Source organism: Zonotrichia albicollis, chromosome 6, assembly GCF_047830755.1.
Source record: "Zonotrichia albicollis isolate bZonAlb1 chromosome 6, bZonAlb1.hap1, whole genome shotgun sequence".
NCBI classification, from domain to species: Eukaryota; Metazoa; Chordata; class Aves; order Passeriformes; family Passerellidae; genus Zonotrichia; species Zonotrichia albicollis.
In genome coordinates, this window is record NC_133824.1 from 61,552,905 (window position 1) to 61,564,020 (window position 11,116).

At 54.9% G+C, this 11,116-nt stretch overlaps 1 protein-coding gene across 1 annotated transcript; it reads right to left on the reverse strand.

Annotated features, from left to right (window-relative positions):
- Positions 1 to 2,073: 2,073 nt before the first annotated feature.
- On the reverse strand, positions 2,074 to 9,834 carry PTGER2 (prostaglandin E receptor 2). The gene is made up of 2 exons (XM_074544071.1): positions 8,964 to 9,834; positions 2,074 to 4,003 (listed from the first exon to the last, which is right to left on the reverse strand). Exons 1-2 carry the CDS (start codon positions 9,789 to 9,791, stop codon positions 3,758 to 3,760), a joined length of 1,074 nt encoding a protein of 357 aa, XP_074400172.1. The 5' UTR covers positions 9,792 to 9,834; the 3' UTR covers positions 2,074 to 3,757.
- Between the last annotated feature and the right edge of the window lie 1,282 nt (positions 9,835 to 11,116).

Here is an 11,116-nt window from a genome sequence, read left to right on the forward strand (position 1 = left end):
GAGGCTCCTGCCTTCCTTAGCAGACACTTGGCTTTCCAAACCCGGACAATTGGGAAGGAATTCTTCCCTATGAGGGTGGGCAGGCCCTGGCACAGGTGCCCAGAGCAGCTGTGGCTGCCCCTGGATCCCTGGAAGTGCCCAAGGCCAGGCTGGACAGGGCTTGGAGCACCCTGGGATAGTGGAAGGTGTGGATAGGGGATAGAGTGGGATGGCATTTTAGGTCCCTTCCATCCCAAACCATCCCATGATTCTGTGGCAGATTTTGGACAAGATCCCTGCTCTCTGCACCCCTCAGGCACTGTGGAACGTCTCACAATTTTTCAGGCAGCAGATTCCCTCTGTTGTCTCCAGGGAATGTTTCCTCCCTCCCTCCTGTCCAGCAGCAGATTCCCAGCTGGAAATGCAGGGTTAAAGACCTGCCTGGAGCTTCCCTGGGCCAGCAGGTTTCCGGTGTGGAAATAAAAAAGTCATTAAGGGCTGGCACAGACAATGAAATGAAACTTTGTCGTCGTGGATTTGAGCTGAGCAGACGCTGAGGGAGCTGATGAGAGGAAAATTAATTTGCTTTTTCCAAAGGCTCCTGCGTGAGGTTAATAAAAGCAGCATTTTGTGCAGGCTCATGGCTCAGGATGCAGAGATTCACAGTCCTCCTGTCCTCCCAGAGCTCTGCTGAGGGCTCTTTTCTCCTTTGGAAGCAGAGAAAGGAGGAGTTTTTGGATTCCAGAGCTTGGGTGTAATCCCTGGCCAGCAGCTCAGGATGTGTCCTGGCAAAGGGACTCTGGTTTAAGGGGCTCCTCTCTTTGAAATTTCCCTTTTATTCTGGCATTGAATTTGATCCAAATGATTTCCCTGAGCCATCCTTGCCAGGATTGCTGCCCTGATGGTTGGGAGAGTACCTCTCCTGCAGCAAAAACCAATCCCAGGGGGATGGATGTTGAATTTCCTGATGAGGAGCCATAAACCTCCCAAAAAAACCAGCAGCTGCTAATTAGTGGTCAGCAGAGGAGCTGGGGGCTGGCAGGAGCAAATCCTTGGATTCTGGGAGAATCCTGCCCTTGGGCTGTGGCACAGCTCCTGCTGGGCTCTACTCCCACCCTGTCACATTCCTTCAGGATGCAACCTCCTTGCCATTTCCAACATTTTTCCCATTTTTAAAAATTTTTTCCTTCTATATTTTGCACTCCAGGCAGCCATTCCCTCTGGCTCAGAGGAGAATTGGGCAACTGGTCCTGAAATTCCAGCATGAGCAAGCAGGTCATGACCATCCAGATAAATAAAGCTCAAGGAGCCAAAGCTCTCCCTAAAGATTTTTGGCTCCTTTTCCAGCTGAGCACGCCCTTAGCCATAATGGGAGCCCCAAAACTGAGCCCAGAATTTGCTTTTCCTGCTGCTGAGGGAATTATTTGGGAAGGGACAACTGTGCCCTGCCAGGGCTGCGTGGGATGGTGCCAAATTTGTGTTCCCAAGGTTGGCACCAGGATTAATGACATTCCGTGGGCCTTGGGAGCACCCCAGCTTCACCCCCATGGGGCAGGCACATCTGGAAAACCTATTCCTAAAATTTCACAGCCCCCCCAGCCACGGGGTGCTGCCAAAAACTCATTTGAGCGAGAGCAGCCCCTGCCTGACATCTGCCCACACGCATTTGGGAGGCCAGGAGACTTCCTGTGGGCACGGGCAGCCTGACAGGAGTGACCTCAACCCTGCCTTTTTTAGGGTGGGTATTTTTGGGGGTGGTGTTTTGATAACAGGTGGGAGCTCTGCCTGCCTCTCCCTGCCTGTGGGATGGGCAGGTTTGAGGGGAGAGCTCAGAGGTGGGCTCAATTTTCCTGGAGGAAATTGTGTAGTTCTGTTAAAAAAAAAAAAAAAGTGATTCTACATCTGTAAAATGCATTTTATGGCCACTTTATAGGAAATTGGAGGCACCCACTTCCCCCTGCCAGCCTCTCCTGCTGCCTCTCCCCCCATTCCCGTGGTTTCATCTCACATCCAACACATTTCCTCCAGGAGCCTGATCTACCCTGAGCAGCCTCACAAGCACAAACCCACACACGATTCAGCAGACTCCTTTTGAGACACATTTATTATTTAAATATTTAAATAATAACTCTTTTTTAAATTATTTTTACATCACCTTGCCTCACAAGCCACGGAAAAGCCCCAAATCTCGGCACTTTTGGGCTCCCTGAGCAGAGCTGCAGCTTCCAAATGAGATCCCACACTGGGAATTGCACAAATGCCACTGGGTGTGTGGGACGTTCCTCAAATGGGAGCCGCAAGAAAATTCCTCATGGCAGTGGTGGCCTTGGGATGTGGAGCTGGGCGCTCCTCATCCCAGCGGGAACCATCCTGGAGTCCCAAAGAGCAAGAGGAATCCCAGAAAAACAAAATAGTGGTGTTAAAGGATGCTGCCCAACTTCAAAACCTGGATGGTTTTTTGATTTTATTGATTTTTTTTTTGTTTTCTTTTAAATAAATATTCGTCCCAATCAAGGACAAACCCAAACCCCACCAGCAGCACCACCCTGGAGTGGGTGAAGCTCATGGCTGTGGCCATTCCCTGGTCAGGCTCTTTATTCCCTTTGCTGGCTCTTGCAAAGGGAATTTCCAAATGGGTGCTGAGGAGAGGCTGCTTTGCTCCATCACAGCACCAGGGCAGTACCAAAATTTGGCTTTTTTAGTACTTTGGTGCCCCTCAGGGACCCACCAGTGCCTAAAATCTCAGGGCTGTGGCACAGACAGACAGACAGACATGAGTACACAGACCTGGCCCTGAAAAAGTGCATTTCTTTAGGCAACCAGCCTAAAATAATGGGAATTTTTTAATGACACACTGCTCCCTTCCTCTCCTTCCCAATCCTTATGGATGTGGGGGTACAGATGGGTGTTTGCAGCCACCCAGCCCCATCTCCAGGAGCTGCGCATCCCAAAAACCCCACGGAGACCTTGCTGGGCAGCACACCTGGAACCTCTGCTTCACCAACACCCCCCAGCCATGGGGTCACAACAAAACCCCCCAAGATTCACCCCCAACCCTCCCCCAGCAGGGCTGAGCCCTCCTCCAGCCCTGAGGGTGCCAGCAGCACGCAGGGATTGGATTCACCAGCCCTTCCAACCCCAGGGATTCACCAGCCCTTCCAACCCCAGGGACTCACCAGCCCTTCCAACCCTGTCCTGCTGCACTTCTGTCCCTGTGAGAGGCCACAGGGACTTCCCAGGTCACCCCCAGCTGTTCCAGGCTGGCAGAGCTTCACAGAATCACAGAATCACTGGTCTGGGAGAGACCTTCAGGATCATGGAGTCCAACCCAGCCCCAACAGCTCAGCTCAGCCCTGGCACCCAGTGCCACATCCAGGCTTGGTTAAACACACCCAGGGATGGGGACTGCACCACCTCCCCGGGCAGCCATTCCAGAACTTCGTCACTCTTTCTGTAAAAAACTTTTTCCTCATATCCAACTTAAATTTCCATTGGCACAGCTTCAGACTGTGTCCTTTGGTTGTGTCAGTGCTGCTGCAGACAGAGCCCAGCCCCAGCTGAGCACAGGCCCCTTTCAGGAGCTGCAGAGTGATGGGGGCACCCCTGAGTCTCCTTTTCTGCAGGCTGAGCACCCCCAGCTCCCTCAGGGCTTCCTCACAGCGTTTGTGCTCCAACCCCTCTCCAGCCTCATTCCCTCCGGCCGCTCCCCAGCACCTCCACACCCTCCCCACACTGAGGGGCCCAGAACCGCCCATCAGGAGGCTGCATCCCCCCGCACCTACTGCCCACAGAGGTGTGGCCGTGCTGGCAGCTTTGTGACAGCCGGGGACACGGCGTGGCCGCCGGGGGCCGCGGGGCTGAGCTGGCAGCAGAGCACGGAGCGCATGAGGCGCAGCACGGGAGGCCGCAGGATGGCGAACACCCAGGGGTCCACGATGGGGTTGATGGACAGGAAACGCAGGGCCAGCAGGTCCCAGCCGTGGTCGCCCTCGGCCTCGCTGAGCTTGTTCACGTAGGCGCGGATCTGTGGGATCAGGGGGGAAAGGGAGGTTAGAAACGGCCTGGTGTCGGCCTGTTGTTGTGCTGCTAGGCGGGGTTCAGCCAAGGCACATCCAGGGGATTCACGGGATTCACGGGATCGCAGAATCACGGAATTCACAGAATCACAGAATTCTCAGAATGACAGAATTGACAGAATTCTCAGAATGACAGAATTGACAGAATGACAGAATTCACAGAATTCACAGAATCACAGAAGGACAGAATTCAGAGAATCACAGAATTGACGGAATTTGCAGAATCACAAAATTCACAGAATCCACAGAATCAGAGTATGACAGAATCACAGAATTCACAGATTCACAGAATTTACAGAATTCACAGAATCAGAATTCACAGAATCACAGAGTGACAGAATTGAAAGAATTCACAGAATCGCAGCATCACAGAATGCACAGAATTCACAGAATGACAGAATTAACAGAATGATAAAATTGACAGAATTGACAGAATTCACAGAATGACAGAATTCACAGAGTGACTATGACAGAATCCACAGAATCCACAGAATGACAGAATTGACAGAATCCACAGAATGACAGAATCCACAGAATGACAGAATGACAGAATTCACAGAATTCACAGAATCCACAGAATGACAGAATGACAGAATTCACAGAGTGACTATGACAGAATTCACAGAATCACAGAATTTGCAGGATCACAGAATCACAGAATGACAGAATTGACAGAATAAACAGAATTGGCAGAATTCATAGAATCCACAGAATTCATGGAATTCACAGAAGACAGAACTCACAGAATCACAGAATTCACAGAATTCACAGAATTCACAGAATTCACAGAATTACTGGATTGGAAAAGACCTTCAAGATCATCCAGTCCAGCCCATCCCCAGCACCTCAGCTAAACCCTGGCACCCAGTGCCACATCCAGGCTTTGTTAAACACACCCAGGGATGGGGACTGCACCACCTCCCCAGCAGCCATTCCAGAACTTTATCACTCTTTCTGTAAAAAACTTTTTCCTCATATCCAACTTAAATTTCCATTGGCACAGCTTCAGGCTGTGTCCTCTGGTTCTGTCAGTGCTGCCTGGAGGAGGTGCATCCAACCTGGTCTGGAACCCTTCCAGCCACAGCTTCTCTGGACAACCTGGATCAGGGCTTCACCGTCCTCACAGCAAAGAATTTTTTCCCAATTTCCCATCTAAACCTCCTCTCTGTCAGTTTGAATCCATTTCTCCCCGATCCTGTCACTCCAGGCCTTTGTAAAGACTCTCTCTCCATCTTCCCTATTTCTCCTTTCAAGTACTGGAAGGTCATAATTAGGTGACCTCAAATCCTTCTCTTGCCCAGGGTGAGCAATCCCAATTCTCCCAGCAGAGCTGCTCCATCCCTTCCATCAGCTTGGTGCCTCCTCTGGATTTACTCCAACAGCTCCAGGTCTTTGCTGTGCTGGAATGACCCCAGAGCTGGACACAGCCCTGCAGGGGGGTCTCACAATCACCTCCCTCAACCAGGGAGAAATCACAGGGACAAACAATCCCGGGTTTGGTTTCCCAGGATCTGCCCCCCCCCCCAGGCAGCTCTTTTGGGGCAATTTGGGCTGTCACAGCAAATATGCGGATTCTGTGGTGTGGGAATCCATAAAATCAGAGGGGTTTGGGAAAGCTGCAAAAGGCAGGCCCCAGAGACAGCAGAACTGTGATTAGAGCTAAGCAGCAGCCATGGGATAGGTCAGCAGAAAAATTATTTAGAAAGTAGAAAAGCAAGGACAAATAGAACAATGGTCTGTGTACTAACACTTGTCTAGAATAACTCCCTAAGCTACAGAAAACTTTATCTAGTGAGATATTAGGAAGTTTGAAGCTTAATAATGGAGCTCTGTAAGGCTCACAAGCAGATATTGTATTCAAACTAAGCAAGCATTGTTTAACCAAAGGTACCTGTGCTTATAGTGGTTGGATGGAACTGCTGTCAATGTGCTTTTGCTTTGTGGGATTGGTCAAAAAACTTATAAAGTAAGTTTTAACATTAAATTCTGGGATGTGAGCTGAGGGCATCTTCCCATTGTCATAACTGTGAAAAATGTGTATTTTATGATTGGCTTTTCGCAAATATTAAAATGAATATTATATGTGTTGTGTTAGAAAGCAATGCTGTATTCATTTTCTTAAGTACTGTGTTAAATATAGTTTTAGGTTATAAAAATTGTTAAAATAGAAATGATGCTATGTAAGATGCTTTATTTAAAAGAAAGGATTGCAGCTAGATAGCAGCCACAGGACACCTGAATCTTTCAGAGAAAGGGAATTTATGGCCTTCTTATTGGAAGAAACAAACTTCTTCCCACCTTGGAGGCGCTGTTAGGATTAGAGGGGAGAAGTTGATGAAGACCAGACAGAATCCTGTGTTTGAATGGAATTTATGCGTCATGTATGAAGTGTATGATGCAATGAGCTAATGTTCTCAAGGGTTAATCCTTTGTTAACGGGTGTCCTTTTTCAGGCTTGTGATGCCCAGAAAATGGTACCCGGACTGTCTGTAACTCTTTGTTTTTATTGTCTCATATTGTCCTAATTCAATTTGTCCAAATTGTTATTACTCTAATTGTTTTACTATTTTTACAACCATTTTATTACTATTAAACTTCAAAAATTTTAAAAAAACAAGTGATTGGCGTTTTTCACACTAACCATGTAACGAGATGCTGGAAAACAAACCAGCTCAAGGCACGTTCCCAGCAGCCCTGTCCCGTTTGTGACTTGAACATTCACCCCCGGCCGGCGGTGTGTGGGTTTAAATGAACTTTAAATGCAAGCCAGCCCTTCGTTCAGAGGCACGGTCAGACCCGAGCTGCTGGAGGAAGTGGCATCTCTGGTGTCTCTGGTGTCTCTCACCTTGAGACCACACGGCAGCAGAACCGTGGGACGACACGGAGGGAGAGGATGAGCAGGATGAGCGCTGAGACCCCGCCGCTCCTTCCTGCCCTGCCTGCCGACTCATCCCAGCCCGCGGGGCTTCCTGGAAGGTGACTCAGCCCCCCTTACTCACTCGGGTCACCGCCACCCCCTCGCTGGGGCTGGGCACAGCAGTGATGGGGCTGGCAGCATCCCTGCAGCATCCCTGCAGCATCCCTGGAGCATCCCTGCCCTGCGCGGCATCCCCCGGGTACCCCCCTGCAATGGCACCGCACGCAGCATTTCCAGGCTCTGGTGGGGTTTGGGGAAGGAATTCCCGGCCTGAGGGGTTTGTGTGTGCCTGGGCTGCTCCAGGGACAGGAGAGAAAGTGTCACCCCGAGGAGGCGGCTGGGTTTGAGCCGCTGCCAAGCGCGGCCCCACAGGGCGGCGGGGCGGTGGGAAAAGGGAAGCTGGCTCTGGACAAGGCCATATCTGCCCGCACAGGGCCCATGGGAGCCCGGCCAGGGCTGCTTTCCCAGCCCCTCTGCCCCCAGCACGCTCTCAGGGCCCTGCCCAGCCGGGGTTCCGCTCCTCCTGAGCACAGCAGCCAGCCCAGGGCTGTTCTGGGACACGGCAAGGGCTGCCCATCACCTCTGGGGTCACGGTCAGGAGCTGGAGTCTCTCAGGGCGTTGAGGCTCCTGGGATGCTCACGAGCATCTGAACACTATTTCTTTGTTCTAAAACCCTGGCTCGGCCGTATCCTGTGGTTATTTCCTTTTCCCTTAGGGAAAGCAAGGGAGGATGAAGGGAAGGCAGAGTCTATTTAACACCAGGAGTGTGAAATTAGCACTGGCTGTGCTCCCAGCCTTGCTTGGGGTCACTCCTAAAGGGACCAAAGTGATCTCCTGCCCTGGGGGCTCACACACCCAGGCTCTGGAAAAGCACCTGGATGGATGAGAAGTGGCCCTTGGGAGGGCAGAGCCCAGACAGAGGCAGGGCACTCGCTCTCTCCCCTTCTTCACTTGGCTGTTTGGATCCCGGATTTCTGCTGGCAGCCTCGTGCATGGATGGGGCACGGGATGTGGGGACGTCCCTGGGGATGCCACGTGCTGTGGCTGCCGTGCCAGATCTCTGTTCCCAGAAATCTCCCAGCTCTGTGCCAGCGCCTCAGCGCTGCTGCAGAGGAGCAGAAACCTCTGTCTGACAGCGAGGTGGGCACAGCCTCCCTCATCTCCAGCTCCATCCACAGAAATCTGGGATAACTCATCCCACCCAGCACAGATATCCACCGTCTCCAGCCCAGGGCAGCTCCTTCATCCCCTCTCTAGAAGTGCAATTGGTTGTTTTGCCGTCCCTCACACCTCCACCATGAGCTCCTGGATCCTGGGAATCTCAGTGATGATGTGTGGTCCAGGGGACCCTGCCTGAGCCACACGGCCTGGCCTTGGAGCCTCTGTGGGGTGGGAGGCACCTCTGCTCCTGCCACACCATTCTCCTGTCAGACCATCCTCCTGCCATTCCATCCTCCTGTCACATCATTCTCCTTGCCACCCCATTCTCCTGTCGGACCATCCTCCTGCCATTTCATCCTCCTGTCACATCATTCTCCTGCCACATCATTCTTCTGTCCCCCCATTCTCCTGCCACCCCATTCTTCTATCACTCCACCCTCTGCCACCCCATGCTCCTGCCACCGCATCATCCTGCCACTCCATTCTCCTGTCAGACCATCCTCCTGCCCTTCCATTCTCCAATCATCCCATTCTCCTGCCCTTCCATCCTCTGCCACCCCATTCTCCTGCCACACCATCCTCCTGCCAGCCCATTCTTCTGCCCTCCGTGATCCTGACACCCCATCCCATTCTTCTCCTGGCCCTGGGGGCACAGGGAGTGATTCCCACACTCCCCAGATGTGCACACTGCCAAGCTCATGGCTGAACTGTGTTTTCCCAAGCTTTCACCCCAACCCTCGAGGTCTGGCCAGCAGACTTGGGGGATGCTTTGCAAAGGCCAGGACAGAAAAGCGAGTGCTGGGACGAGGGGACACCCAGCGCCACTCACCGTGAAGGGCAGGGAGCAGATGACGAAGGTGATGGTCATGATGGAGAGCAGCAGCAGGTGGTCGATCTCCTCGGCCATGGAGAACATTCGCCGCCCGCAGCCCGCGGCCCCTCGGGGCTGCTCGGGGGCGGCCAGCCTGCGGCTCCTCTGCCCGCGGCGGTGCATGCGGGCCAGGTTCGCCATCACGCTCAGGTTGCACAGCAGCACGGCCACGATCAGCAGCAGCAGCAGCGTGGCGTACAGCAGCGAGAAGGCCACGTCCAGCCCTCGGTGCGGCTCCAGGTGCATCTGGATGAAGCACCAGGTGCCGGGGCAGTACTGCACGTAGCGCCCGAAGCCCAGCAGCGGCAGCGAGCACAGGGCGGCCGAGAAGGTGTAGATGGCCGGCAGGGCCACCAAGCCCGTGCGGGGGCTCAGGAAGCGCTCGTAGAAGTAGGGGCGCCCCAGGGCCAGGCAGCGCTCCAGCGCCATGGTGAAGAGGATGAGCATGGTGGCGAGGCCGAAGAAGCTCATGGCGAAGCCGAAGTAGAGGCAGATGTGCCCTCCGCGGGCCAGGCTGGTCAGGGTGAGGTTTCGGTGGTAGGAGGCCAGCACCACGGGGCTGACGGAGCAGGTGCCCAGCAGGTCGGTGACCACCAGCGCCAGCACCAGGACGTGGAACAGCGCGGGCGGGCGCTGCCGAGCCCCGCGGCGGCCCCGCAGCAGCAGCGCCAGCGCCAGCAGGTTCCCCAGGAGCCCGGCCGAGAACATGAGGGCGCTGACCAGCGGGCGAGCCCCGGCCGGCAGCGCTTCCCCGGCGCTCCCGTCCGCCCCGCCCGTCCCGTTCATCGCCGCACGCCCGACTGCGCTGCCGCCCCCGGCCCCGGCACCGGCACCGCCCGCCCCGACGGCACCGCCCCGCCCGCCCACCGGCCCCGGCACCGCCCCGGGCCCCGGCACCGCCCCGGGCCAGCGCTCTCGGGGATGGACGGAGCGGAGGCGGGCAACGCGCACGGACCGAGCCTGGGCCGACCAGAGTCCCGGTACCGGCCTGGGAGACCCGGACACAGCGAGTCCCGTGCGGGTCTGAGAGTCCCGGTACCGGTGTGGGAATTCCGGACATGGCCAGTGACGGTGCGGGTCTGAGAGTCCCGGTACCGGTCTGAGAGCCTCGGACAGGGCCAGTCCCGGTGCGATCCGACAGTCCCGGTACCGGTCTGAGAGCGCTGGACACAGCCAGTGACAGTGCGGATCTGAGAATTACGGTACCGTTCTGAGAGCCCCGGACACGGCCAGTCCCGGTGCCGTCCGAGAGCTCCAGTGCCGGGCCGGGAGTGCTGCGGCGGCCCCGGGATCGCTGGGACAGTCCCGGTGTGACCCAGCCCCGGCTCCGGCAGCCCAGCCCCGCTGCCCGACCGGGAGCGTCTCTTACGATCCTCCCCAGTGCCGGTCCAGGATCCCGGTGCTGGTTCAGGAGCCCCAGTGCGGGTCCAGGAGCCCCGGGCAGACCGGGAGCAGCGCTCAGGGCCGATCCCAGCGCGGCTCCATCAGTCCCGGTGCGGCTCCTGGGATGCCATGGAGCCCCACTCTGTCCCGGTGCCCTCCAGGAGCCCCTCGGTGGTCAGAGAGTCCCGGGGGTGCCCTGGGCCAGCTCCAGTCCTGGTGTAGAACCAACCCCAAACCCCCCGAGCCCAGCAGAGCCCAGGCTGTGCAGGGCAATTCCCATTGTTCCAGAGGAGCCCACGGAGAATTCCCTGCCCCATGGCTGGCACCAGGCCATGTCCCCATTGTCCCCTCTCCTACATGCCATCAGAGGTCCCCAAGGGGTGCACCCTGTCCTTTATACCCATCCATCCCACCCTCTGCCATGGGCACCTTCCACTATCCCAGGCTGCTCCAAGCTCATCCAACCTGGAACACATCCAGGGCTGGGAAATCCTCACGCTCCATCCCAGTGGCCTCAGATGCCCCCTCCATCCTCCAGGACACCAGCCCTCACTCAATCTCCCTTTATTTCTTCACAGGTAACTTCCAGAATAAAAACATCTTTTCCCTCCCGCGGCCCTGGGGCTGTCCTGACAGCTGTAACAATTTAATTTTTGATTTACTCTGTGACAAACGCCAATCACTTGTTTTTGAAACTTTAAAAGTTTAATAGTAAAAAAATGGTGATA